This window comes from Astatotilapia calliptera, chromosome 5, assembly GCF_964374335.1.
Source record: "Astatotilapia calliptera chromosome 5, fAstCal68.1, whole genome shotgun sequence".
Classification (NCBI taxonomy): Eukaryota; Metazoa; Chordata; class Actinopteri; order Cichliformes; family Cichlidae; genus Astatotilapia; species Astatotilapia calliptera.
Window position 1 is genome coordinate 15,161,782 of NC_137426.1, and position 12,760 is coordinate 15,174,541.

At 36.9% G+C, this 12,760-nt stretch overlaps 1 protein-coding gene across 1 annotated transcript; it reads left to right on the plus strand.

Annotated features, from left to right (window-relative positions):
* The first annotated feature begins 25 nt into the window (after positions 1–25).
* Positions 26–12,120, plus strand: fkbp5 (FKBP prolyl isomerase 5). The gene is made up of 11 exons (XM_026167439.2): positions 26–288; positions 5,046–5,180; positions 5,371–5,515; positions 6,534–6,676; positions 7,844–7,958; positions 8,070–8,226; positions 9,135–9,225; positions 9,423–9,506; positions 9,601–9,786; positions 9,887–10,126; positions 10,985–12,120. The coding sequence occupies exons 2-11, from the start codon at positions 5,076–5,078 to the stop codon at positions 11,084–11,086; spliced, it is 1,368 nt and encodes a 455-aa protein (XP_026023224.1). The 5' UTR covers positions 26–288; positions 5,046–5,075; the 3' UTR covers positions 11,087–12,120.
* Positions 12,121–12,760: the final 640 nt, after the last annotated feature.

Here is a 12,760-nt window from a genome sequence, read left to right on the forward strand (position 1 = left end):
CTCTGCCTCACTACCTCCCCGGTGTCATTTTGAAGTCTGAGCTCCATGTGGCTACTACTACACCGGCAGGTTTATCGTCACCGGCAAAGACGGAGATTAAAAAAAAGAGAGCGGGAAGGAGGGATAACTAGACTGAAAGAGCGCTGCTTAATAACCACATGGGCAGAACATTTAGTACCATGGATATGAGATGAGAAGGGCGGGCTTGAATTAGGTGAAAGAGACGCGCTTTTCCAATTTACCGACCGACTCGCTGAAGAAATTATTATTATCGGATCACAAGAACATGTAAGTGATTTAATTTACTCCTCTTTATTCTGCTGCTGACGGACTTAATTAAGGAGCTAATTAAGGCATATTCATGCCTGGCTGAGTTAAACTGACACTTGTGATACATCGTGAAGGTTTAGCCTTCATTGTATTTAAAGACTGCTTTTTAAAAACACACACACACACACACACACACACACACACACACACACACACACACACACACACACACACACACACACACACACACAAAATAAAGGCCGATAAGGCACTGTGCGCGCGCGTGTTTGTGGGGGGTGGTGGGGGTTAATAGGTGAAAGTGTGTGTGTGTGTAAATGTGGCACTTAGCTGTGGGTCCCTGTGGAAGGGAAGGATGAGGATAACAGTTTATATCTAGACTACGTGGAAGCCTAGGTGTACCTACATAAATTACAGGTTGTGTAACTGTTTCTGAGAATTACACCAGCAACTCTGGCGCTCGAGCATTTATTTTGGAGCACTTAAACATTACAGGATATGATGGTGGCCCCTTGAATAACTTCAAATACACGGGCGTCCCCGCACGGGTAGTTTGATTTGAGGCTCAAGCAGAGGTGGCCTTGTAAAACAGAGGCTGAGGCGACATCCCAGAGATGAATCAAACTGCCTCAAGGTAGATACGGAATATAGATAAACTGGTTGTTGTTGTTTTTTAAAAGCACTGAAATTTACGATATATTGTTTTATAAAAAAGGGGGGTTCTCTGTTACCTTTTAACAAAAAAAATCGATTTTTAAGGTTTGCAGTGTCAAATTTCGCGTCAAATCTATTTTTGCCAGCATTTTCAAAAAGTCAACACATGTCGCTTTTTAAACTCTGCAAAGGGTTGTTGGGTGAAAGGGAAAAATCCCGTATGTCAAACAGTGCTTTGGTTCAGGATGTCTGTTTGCCATGCACATTGTGTACTCACACGTTCACATATTAATCAGCAGACTACGGATATGAGGCAGAACGTACAGATAGGCTGAAGTGTGTGTGTCTTTGTCTTAATGTGCTCTGTTCCTGTATTCCTCTGCAAAGTAGCTGTACATGTAGTCTACATGCCATCATCTCTGTGCTGTCACTGCTTGTGCAATGTTCCTCTTTACATTGTTAGATATAGTTGGATATTTATCATAAAGAAAAAGCAAAAGCTAAAAGGGTCAAATTGATAGAACACACAACTTTTACTTGAAATGATGCTAATATATGTCTGCATTCACCTACTTGTTTTACCCTATTTAAATCATATGTTAATCTAATTGTAAATATAGGTTCTGTTTGACTTGTTTAAATCACCTTGTTTTGGTTTAAAAATTGAAACTGGGCTGTACGTGAGGGGGTCTCAGATTGGTGAACACCGACAGGCTTTGCCAGCGGGGGAACTGTGAATAGAAGGAACATTGTGTACAGACACACAAATGCACACACACATGCACGAGATACATCTAAAACCAAATCCATCAGATATCAAAGACACAAGACAAGATGCTGCTAATGAGGGATGGACAGTTTGTGGTCAGTGCACAAACACTTTGAGGGGAGACACAAGGCTGAAGAACCAGAACAAACAGTGCAAATGTCAGTAAAACAGATCTTTATGGTTTCATCTTGTGGTTTGAGGCACTCAGGTTGCGCCATAGTTTACGTTTCCTAAGATCTCATTTAGTATGAGGTCAATTTCTTTATCGGTATTCAGTACACTGGACATGTTGCTTATTGCTGAGACTCAGACCAAGTGCTGTTGCTTAATGTTAGTTTTTGCAGGCTCTTTGTCGCCACAGCAGAACATAACGTAAGACAGGGCGACTGATGGAAAAATCGAGAAAACTGATGCAGGGTAGGCGAGCTGCTGCTCCTCTCCAGTAAAACAACATGCCACCCGAAGAATGGTTATTGCCTCAAATAAAGTCTGTGGAAATTTTAGAACTGTCGTCTGATCAGCAGCTGTGTCCTTGTCACTGCATCCCTCACGTTACTCTGAATGGACACTTGCACTTTTTATTTTGACTATTTGAAACAGTCTGTCCTGACAGCCCTACCTAAACTTGAGCTAGAAACGTGGTGCGATGTGAGAAGATTTCTGCTTGTGACATCACTGAGATAATCTTGTATCTTCAACATCTCTGCTTAAAAAACAGGCGATACAAAGGTTGCCTTCACATAAAATCCCCTTTCTCACGGCTTCCCAGCATACAGTCAGCAATCTAATCATCAAAAACCAAAGCAGTTGAAGTCAAATATTTTCTTTATTTGCTCATTCTAAAACAAATATGTTTACATTTGCTTGTCAGTGGGAAAAATATAAATTTCAAGTATATTGCGCAATACGTTATTGTGCTGCTCAAAGATTCGCTGCACTGTAGAAGGCTTATTTAAAAATAAATAAATAAAGGAAAGACCTTAATTATGTTCAGATGAAGTATAACTCTATGAGTCCAAACTGGCTTGATACCAAGAGGCCATTTTAGCTCGAAATGGTATACTTCTACATATAAAAACATTTTAAAGGAAGCGTTTTACAAAGGAGATGCAGCACTGTGGTGCAGCCTCGGCAAAGAAGACCACCGTAACGACCCTTCTCCCCCCACATACCCTCATAAAAATCAGTTTGCCACTGCATTAATTGGTTTACTTGACCACCCATTAAACAATAAATAACACCATAGACAAAAAAACATGTCTTAGTGTTTAAATGACAAAGGATTGCAATAAATACATAAATTATTCAACAATACTCTGTTAGAGATTCTCTCACATTAAAAAATACAGCTGTTGTTCTTTGCATGTGGGGCTTCTGTAATCTAACTACGGAGCCCCAGTGAGGCGACGGTTCTATACTATACTCTACACTTCTCATTCTTTGACCCTACCTAAGTAGCTTTGAATGATTCACAATTCCTTATTTATGTCCTTATGGTGGGGCCATTGGCGCATCTCCAATGTTCAACCATATAAGAGATGTCATACTAAGCCTGAGCTTTTGGTGTTTTACAGGCATTACTTGCACATATGCTCATCTCATTTTTTTGAATCTTTAATAGCCATTTGTATGAGAGAAACTAAGGAAAAGCTTAATAGGTCTCCTTTAAGAGAGTTTTATAGTTATCACTGCAAAATGTGCCAATAGGAGAGCCTAATTAGAAGCTTCTCTTTTTGTTAGGAGACCAAAGGGTGTTTGCTTAGTTTGCCTCTCTGGACAGTGTGTTTCTGAGTGTGGTAAAGCCCCCAAAACGTGCTAGCCTTAGTAACATCCCTAGCACAATGATATGTGAGAAAGTGTTAATGTGTCAACAGCTGCATATGATAACAATCACCAAACAGTGTTTGCCAACATGCTTAACATAACTATGTGGCCTTTTTTCAAACAATGTCAACATTATTGTGCCAGAGGAGATGGTAGTTTTGTGTATGGGGGAAGCAGCATGCAGACAGTGATTGCTGCTTTGATGAGAGAAGCAACATGTCCAACATGTCATTACAGTTTTTATGGGTCTGGCAAAGCTGCTATTGAAATTATTGCCAGCAAGCCTTTCATCAGGCTGAATATTAAGTGTTTTTGATATAGAAAGGTTTTTTTTAACAGCAAGTTTATTATTTGTAATTTGCCATCTTTATACTTTTGAATTTAGCCAGTTTACGTATTTGGCTGCTTGTGTTTCCACATTTTGTTAAAACTATTTTTGTCCAAATCTAAAGTACTTTGGTATGAAGAAACCGAAGCTTTGTATCGTCTCTGGTTTAAAACATTTCCAATAATCTTTGAACTCTAATATTTTCGGTTAGGTATCAGTGCTTGTACTGTCAGCAGCATAACAGAAATTCACATGACACCTAGTTGTGTGAAATTTTTAATCTGACATCGATGCCGCTCTTGATTCACAAGAGACAATGTTTGAGCTGTATCACATTACCAGAGAAAGCCAGACAGTGTGGGGCCTCATGTTGTGATATTTTATTAGTGTATCACCTCAGATCCTTGACTGAATTCAACACTTTTAACTGTGTCATCATAAACACTGGGAAGATCATGTGGCTGTTTAGGATGCTGCAGGTTTAGCGTTGCGGTGTGTGTTTCCCCTGTGCATGTGAGGCTTTTAGATGGAAGGCTCTGCTATGTTAAAAAGGCTTTTTTAAAAATAAACAGTAAAACTATGCGAATGTGGTTCTGAAGAATTCATTTTGGTGTCCAATAAAAATCCAGATGTGTTTATATATTTTTCCAAGCACACACAAAGGTCATTAAGTAATGGTCTTGGAGATACACACTTTGCGAGTACTCCGTGTACTCTGTAAGTACAGAGCGTGCTACAAAATAAAATGAGTGAAGTGAGCAACTTGCTGTTTGCTTTCACTTAGATTCACAGTTATGTAATTACTTTATCTGTTGGGGGGGGATCAGAAAAGGTGCCATAGCCTGCAAATGTGTTTCTCTTAAAGCTGGGATCAATGATGATGTGGATGCTGCTAACAATAACTGTAAATGTATTTCTTGTACAAGATACTGATTTAGAGCATGTGTCCCTAAAATAGCTTCAAGTTATATAAAGTGAAGTAACAGTAATATTCGGTGGGTGGATTATGGTGATCACATTGATATTTTTATCCTATATCCTGATTTTTCTAGCCCTGCTCCGCAAATTTGATCTATATTATGCATAATTTTCCTGTTTAAACATGAGATGCAAGGAAATTTAATGACCAAGCAGTCAGTCAGATAGCTAACATCTACGCTTGTGTGTTTGTATCGTTGGCAGTGTTATACTATCGGTTTTCCGCGCGCAGAAATGACAACTGATCAGGATTTGCCAATGGATCACCAGTCAGCCACAGCCCTATTTGCTGCAAAGGGCATTGATGTAACAACCAATAAAGACCAAGGAGTTATCAAGGTATTTACAATACTGTCATCATGTGACTGTTGACATTCATTCACAAGTAGGACTCATTTTTCCACCATATGGAACATCATGTTTTTTTTTATCTGTTCCCTTTTAGATCTAGGAGTTATCTTTTTTATTTTCTTTGTTAAATGGTAGAAGCTTTTATTGTTAAAGGAGACACTTGTCTTTCTTTCTGCAGGTTATAAAGCGTGCAGGGGTAGATGGAGACAGGCCCATGATTGGGGACAAAGTAATGGTTCACTACACTGGGAAACTGGTCACTGGGAAGAAATTTGACTGTAGTCGAGAGCGCAAAGAGCCCTTTTGTTTCCATGTGGGCAAAGGTAGGTGACTGGCATGACTGTCTCTAACTGTTGATAAATTAAAGGTAAATGCAGTATTGTATTATATTTTGCTACCAAGGAGCCAGTCTTTGTAATTCTGTACCTTTAAGTAGTTTCAACCAATAGTTCTCCAGAATTTTGGAAGGTCTTTCAAAGATGTTCATGATGTATATTTCCTTCACTTATTTTCAGTCCAGTCCTTTAATTTACATAAAAAATTCAACTACTATGCCAGTTTGAGAGGCATAGTAGTTTTGCAGCAACACACTACTGAAAACTTGCAACCCAATATCACAGCAAAATGTATAATTCATATGTCGGTCCACCGTATCCATTTCACACTTTACTTTTTCAAAGCGTGACATGGACGTGCATACAGAAGTCGCAGTACCAGCAGGGGGAGATAATATACTTAAAAGCAAGAACTAGCTAGTGAGTAAGGAAGGTATGAACTGTATTCCAGGGCTCTTAATTGCCACTAATGATTAAGGTAGGCAGGCAATACGTATTTACATGTAAATGTGTTAGCAATGTCTGTTTAAACACTTTCCTGTGATTAATTTCAAGTTGGACTGAAATAAAATATCTTCTGACGATGCATGTCAGATCCTTGTATTAACTCCCACATTTGCTTAATTTAATCAGATTAGTTTACCTAAGCAGTATATATGGAAAGATGCAAGGCTCTCCATTTCACGCGAAAACAAAATCAGCCTGTCAGAACTTTGATTTTTTTACGCATTAAAAAAAAAAAGACATATAATTTTAATAAGTAAGCTTTAGAGATGCTGGCTGATTTGTTGAACTCTTTCAGTCTTTAAGCTAAGCTGGATATTTTATATTTACAAATATCAACATTTTCATGTAATCCTCAGCAAAATGATCGGTTTGAAATGTGTGCAGGAAAAATTGTTGCTTTAAATCTATATATCTGAATGATGTAATATAACCTTTGAACTTATCGAACGAGCCAACAAAGTCTTGTTTAATTGTTTAAATATTTTTGATCTACTCACAGGACAAGTCCTCAGGGCTTGGGACATTGCTGTGTTGTCCATGCAGAGAGGAGAGGTGTGCACACTGCTGTGCAAACCCGAGTATGCTTATGGAGCTGCTGGAAATCCTGACAAAATTCCTCCCAGCTCTTCAGTAGTATTTGAGGTAGGCATGTCACATTAGCGCTGTCATTTGTGTGACGCATTAATCCAGCATTGCACTGAGGGCCTTAATTTAGGAGCATGTCTCTGCAGATGGAACTCGCTGGTCACAAAATTAACTTGTCTATTTTAATCCCCCTCAGTCATACAGCCAGCATAGTTTCATATACCACCTTTACGAGTGTGTTTGGGGCTCAGTGACACTACAGTTCAGATCTTCTCTTTCCTGAATAATCAGTGTTAAGTATAATTTAGTTTTCTGATCTGCTTTTCATGTTGGCCCCATTAAATGCAATATATTCATGAAAAAGGATTGTTTTACTCTCCCAGTTGGTGATTCAACTCAGTTCAGCTTTCACTTTGTAGGCTCATCAAATGTTGCTTAAGCAGACATAATCAGCTAATAAATTTATCAATATATGTTTTTTTATTTATACCCTTAAAAGAGAGTATAAAGGATTATAAAAAAACATTACCAAGTTTTGCTCTCATTGAAAAAAATACACATACACTGAAAAAGTATGAACTACTTCAGTATTTAGCACATATGAGAGAGCTGGATATGCACTGCGTAGAATGCTCCACATTCGGTGGTTTTCTGGTTGTTCATATTGTTTCACGTACTCAAATTGTGTGCACATGTCTGGTTTTCATGTGCACAGGTTTTGAGACTACTGGGACATCATACTTAACCCCAAACCTGACAGAACTTTGAAGTTTGCATTCCAGCCAAACACCAAGAGAGACTTGGGTTTGCAGATGTAGTTAGTTATCCTTAAAATACTTGAGCATTTATAATTTTTTAAACATATATATACAGAAAAAGTTAAATTTAATATTCTTTCCCAACTTTAAACTGATCTACAGTGAAATAAAACAGATAAAACTGATGTTTTCATACGTGAGACTTGGTTTTCTTAGCTAGCTGGCTAGTTATGACATAGAAGGCATAGAAACAGTATGTGTCTGGTTACACAGTGTACTTGCTTCATTTCTTATTATTTCATTACCATAAGTCATTAATTTTTTTATTTTCAGTGATAACTCCTACTTGTTTTTAGTTATGTATTAATTCACCTCCCACACCTACTGAAAGTTCTGCAGAGCTGTAATTTTGTATTTTGCGTTGTCCCACCATTTGTATAGTGATGGCATTTCTATGTTCACACAGTTGGAGCTAATTAAGTTTGAAGGCGAGGTACTTACAGGCGATGGTGGAATTGTGAGAAGAATAAAGGTCAAAGGGGAAGGTTACACTAATCCCAACGATGGATCAATTGTGAACGGTAATGACATGATTTGTTTGTTCATCAATAATTGGCATTGTGCCAGGTTGATAAACAATCTGTATAGTAATTGACAACATCATAGATTAAATTGTGCCCTGTGTCTCACAGTGCACCTGGAGGGAAGGTGTGGTGACCGACTGTTTGACTGCAGGGACGTCAGCTTTATTGTTGGTCAGGCTGAAGATAAAAGCATTCCTCTGGGAGTGGACCGAGCCATGGACAAGATGCAGAAAGGAGAGTGCTGTTTACTTTACTTAAAACCAAAGTAAGTTCCTAACAAATGTAAAAATGTCATGTCACTTTGTTAATGAAATACAATCAGTAATTAGTTATGTGCGCTTTGTTTATTATTATCTCATGAAATTTTTATTTAAGGTGTCTTAACTGTAGGACTGTAGGTTCCTTTATGATGATAACTTTAATTTAATTATTTTATATCTCATTTTTATTTCATAAATATCAAAGCTATTAAAGCTTTTTTTCATGTAATTTTATTGTATTTTTCAATATTTCTCAATAATTTAAAAAAAAAACAATATTAGTGATAAACATTAAATATAATGAAGTCACTTATCAGCTAACAAAGGAAGAAACCTTAAAGGAAATATTTTCTCAATATCTGGTTCAGAGCTCTCTATTTTTGCAGATGTAAACAGACTTTTCACTGATATAATAAAATCTTTCTTTTACACTATTAAGGTTACAATTACATACAACATTTGCATTTTTTTGGTTTATTTAAACCTTTCCATTAAGTACTACACACCATTTTTTCGAGCATATATGTCAGTGCATATCATACATATAAGTGTGTATGTTCTGTATGTTCTGCAATTGATTTATATTTATTCGAAACACTCAAAATATATGCCCTGTATCCATATTCAACTTCACTGAAAGCAGTTGTCCAATGATATCATTCAGAAATTCAGATCTAAAAAAAGTTAAATAAAATTCCTTTGATGTCATTTCAAAGGGTTTGTGTGTTTATTAGACATGTTTGATGGTTATAGCATGTGGGGAATTTTCAGCAGCAGTTTCAAATCATGTCACAAATTGGAGCTTGAATGTCAAGTGGTTCGGGTCAACTGTTGACACAGTATGCAGAAATGGCATGCTTCAAAATAGTAATTATTGGTTAGTATAATCAGGTGGTCATTTATATGCTTACAGGTATGGTTTTGGAAGCGAAGGCAAACCAGAATACAAAATAGGACCAGACAAAGACATCGTATATGAGATTACTCTTAAAGACTTCCAAAGGGTGAGCACTAGTTTCTACATAATAAGATGAGATGAGACTGGAATAAATGTTGTTTGACAAATGTGTTTAAGTAAATGGAATAAATGTGTTTAAGTTTAGTTGGAGGCAAACTTGATCTCATAGATTTTATAGACATATTTTCAGTTCACTAACTCCAATTAAAAAAAGTCATTATGCTCTTTCTGTGTTTTCACAAGGCTAAAGATTCCTGGGAAATGGACTTGAAAGAAAAGCTAGATCTGTCTGCTGAAGTAAAAAGTAAAGGGAATCAGTATTTTAAGGTACAGCTCCTGGTGCTCACTCAAGCCAGTAAATGATTTATTTATTTATTTTTAGATCTTAGATTTATAAAGATATATTCTGTTCCTTCATCAGGCAGGGCGGTATTACCAGGCAGTCATCCAGTACCAGCGCATCATTTCTTGGCTAGAGATAGAGTATGGTACCGGAGACATGCAACAGAAGAAGATACAAGATTATATTCTGACTTCCCACCTTAACTTGGCCTTGTGTTTCCTGCGATTAAAAGAGTTCACACAAGCAGTGGACAACTGCAACAAGGTGAGCTGATGTCTGCCCATCTCCTGTACGTGTAGCTGATGAATGTTTAACTACTACTATACTATTACTGTACTGTTCATTTATTTTGTGTCCGTTAAAGGTCATTGAGCTTGATGAAAACAATGAGAAGGCTTTGTATCGTCGTGGGGAAGCCCGGCTCCGCCGCAATGAGTTCAGCCTGGCCTTGGCAGACTTTCAGCAAGTACTGCAAGTCAACTCAGCAAACCGAGCAGCTCGTGCTCAGATTTCCATTTGTCAAAGCAAGATTAAGGAACATCATGAAAAAGACAAAAAGACCTATGCTAACATGTTCCAGAAATTTGCAGAACGGGACGCCAAGGTCTGTAGACAAATTTAGAAAGTCAGCATGACTTGTTTTTGTGTTTTTCTCTTTTCTTTTCCTTTCCTTTCTTTTTTCTTTTCTTTTCTGACATGTTTATGATCCTTTCAAGTAAATGTACTTAAAAATACTTAAAAAAATAAGTAATAATAATTAATAATAATAATGTAATTAATCTAACAAATATTCATATAGCCCCATTTAAAACACTTTTTTTCTGATGCTTTCCTGGCACCGATAGCAACTAAACTTCAGAACTGTTAGAAAGTGGGGAAGACAATTTTACATTTTTCATCTTTTAAGGACAACCACATTCTGTCACACCTGTCAAAACGTTTGCATTTACAACTAGTTTTCAGCCATTTCGTATTTCATGATGTGAGATACTCGTGCACTCTGAAGACATCCACCACTATGTGCTAGAATAATGTCAGAATGATTTGGTGTTTACTACACGAGCCATAGATTTAAAAGTTTTACATTAGAAGGATGTTTTAAAAAATGTTTATGTTTATTTATTTGTAAAATTGTCTGGCTGGATTGTTCATTTACTTCTTCAATGTTATACTGACCTCTAGTGGTTAGGTTGATTCTTTCACCCATTGATCTCTGTTAAAGTAAGGTAAAATGCCATGTGCAAAAAAGCAAGATTACATAACAATATTAACTGCATGTATCTAAATGATGATGTCAGTTTATGCCATTGGACGACACGGCCAAACTCACTGGCTGTGTAGAGTCCATGATTTGATTTTTCTTTTCACAATATTTCTATCAGTTTTCCTTTATAGGAAATTATCTTAATGTATATTTTTCAGTCATTTGCAATTCAACTGAAGCCCTGTATCTTCTGAACAGACTGGGAAGACAAAGAGAAGGCGGGATGACAGTGCGAGGACCAGCTTCAATGGTGAAGTGAGCATTAAACAACGCCGGAGGAGTCAGGAATGCCCGTCGTAATGGGGACATTTGAAAGGGATAAGAGAAAGCCTCTTTTTGCTTTCCAAGTCCAGGGAGCAGAGGCAAGAATGAAGATGAAAAAAAGCCTCCAAACCAAACCCTTTTTTTTATCCCAAAATCCAGCGTGACCATTCCTGCATATAAAGCAGACTGTAAGCAGGGACATTTGCAAGCCAAACAGCCTTTCCCCTGTCACAAGGACTATTGAACTGCTGGAGCGTACCTTCCAGTGGAGACAGAAACATTGAGTTAAGACTGGCAAACACTTTTAGCCCTCACCTTTTATCCTGAAAGAATATATTTTTATTTTCCTCAAAATGCAAGAAACACAATTACTTTGTCCTTAGGCTACTGTGTTGAAGTGCCTCCACAGTGTTTCTGATTGTAAAACCACGTTCATGATCTGTATTTGTTTTTAAGCCTGTTTGGAGCAGCTGCATGCATCACAAGGTGTTTTTGATTCAGACTTGAACTTTGCTAATTTTATATGTGCAATATGTACCTTTGGTGTAACAAGTCCTGTTAGTATGGTGAGTTAAAAAAAAACAAACAAAAACAATAAATTCTGTATTTTTGCTTTGGCCAAAACTTAATACTGTCATAAATAAAATAAGCCGAAGAAAATCCTAGTTGCTTTTCTGAAATGTAAAATTTACTGTATTTGGTTATTGCGTGTAACTTCTGCTTTCTGTGAAGCCAAATTAGTTTTGGTGTTTATCAACACCTGCAAGACTTTGGCATGGAGTGCCTATTTTTACATATAAAATTCAAATTTAGCTTTTGTGTTTCGGGCAAGAATTATTTATTTTCCTAAGATGTGTCTGAAAGTGGTCATGCACTAAAATAATTTATTCCTGTTTTGAGGTATTCTTAAAGACATGAGTCAAAGACACTTTGGTATTGTAATTGATCAAGTAAAAAAAAGATGACAGGGAGAACTTCACAATTTAAGTCTGTTTAACTGATGGCAGCTGTAAAAACATTAAAGGCGAAATAATCAAACTGTATATAAAATTGAATATTTCTCCTACTGAGCTTGAGTTGAATTTAGTGAATAAGGAGTCAGTCTTTCTTCTTCTGGTGCATTCATCATATTTTCTGACCTGTTTACTCTTATCAGGCTAAAGGCATAACTTTTAGAGCACATAAAATCATAATTTAGAAGGTAAATACATGAAGCATTCATTTTGCAGTCTTTTTCACCATATAGAAACGTATTTTTTAGAATGTGATCAGCTATGTTGGTGCAGTCTGGAAACAGGTTTTTCTTTATCTCGACAGTGTGAATGTGTATCAGACAACTGTCCACTTTGGTAACTGTAAAACCAACACTGTTTTCTTTTCATAAAATATCTGGACAGAGTCTGGACAATAATATTGAAATGTTTTATAAACATTGGCTGGTTCAGAATGAAAACCTTAGCTATCTTAAATATGTTGTGTAAAACAATTACCTGTATGTGTGTGTGTGTGTGTGTATGTGTGTGTGTGTGCTAGTCTATATTATTGTTGTGTGGTTTGTAAGCAGATTGTTGCTAAATGTTTTTAACTACTGCTGGCTCTAAACATTTAAACAGTTTGTGCAGTGTTGAATAGTAGTACTTTTTTCTAGCTTTTATAAATTGTACATCGTAATGTACGTACTATTTAACCACACTTTCAGCTACATCTGAA

What these genes read in the sequence shown, in the direction of transcription:
- fkbp5 (XM_026167439.2), top strand. Translation starts at nt 5,076, where the DNA reads ATGACAACTGATCAGGATTTGCCAATGGATCACCAGTCAGCCACAGCC. An exon ending in CGATGGATCAATTGTGAACG is followed by an intron (nt 7,959 to 8,069) that starts GTAATGACATGA and finishes TGTGTCTCACAG; the next exon opens with TGCACCTGGAGGGAAGGTGT. An exon ending in CTCTTAAAGACTTCCAAAGG is followed by an intron (nt 9,226 to 9,422) that starts GTGAGCACTAGT and finishes TGTTTTCACAAG; the next exon opens with GCTAAAGATTCCTGGGAAAT.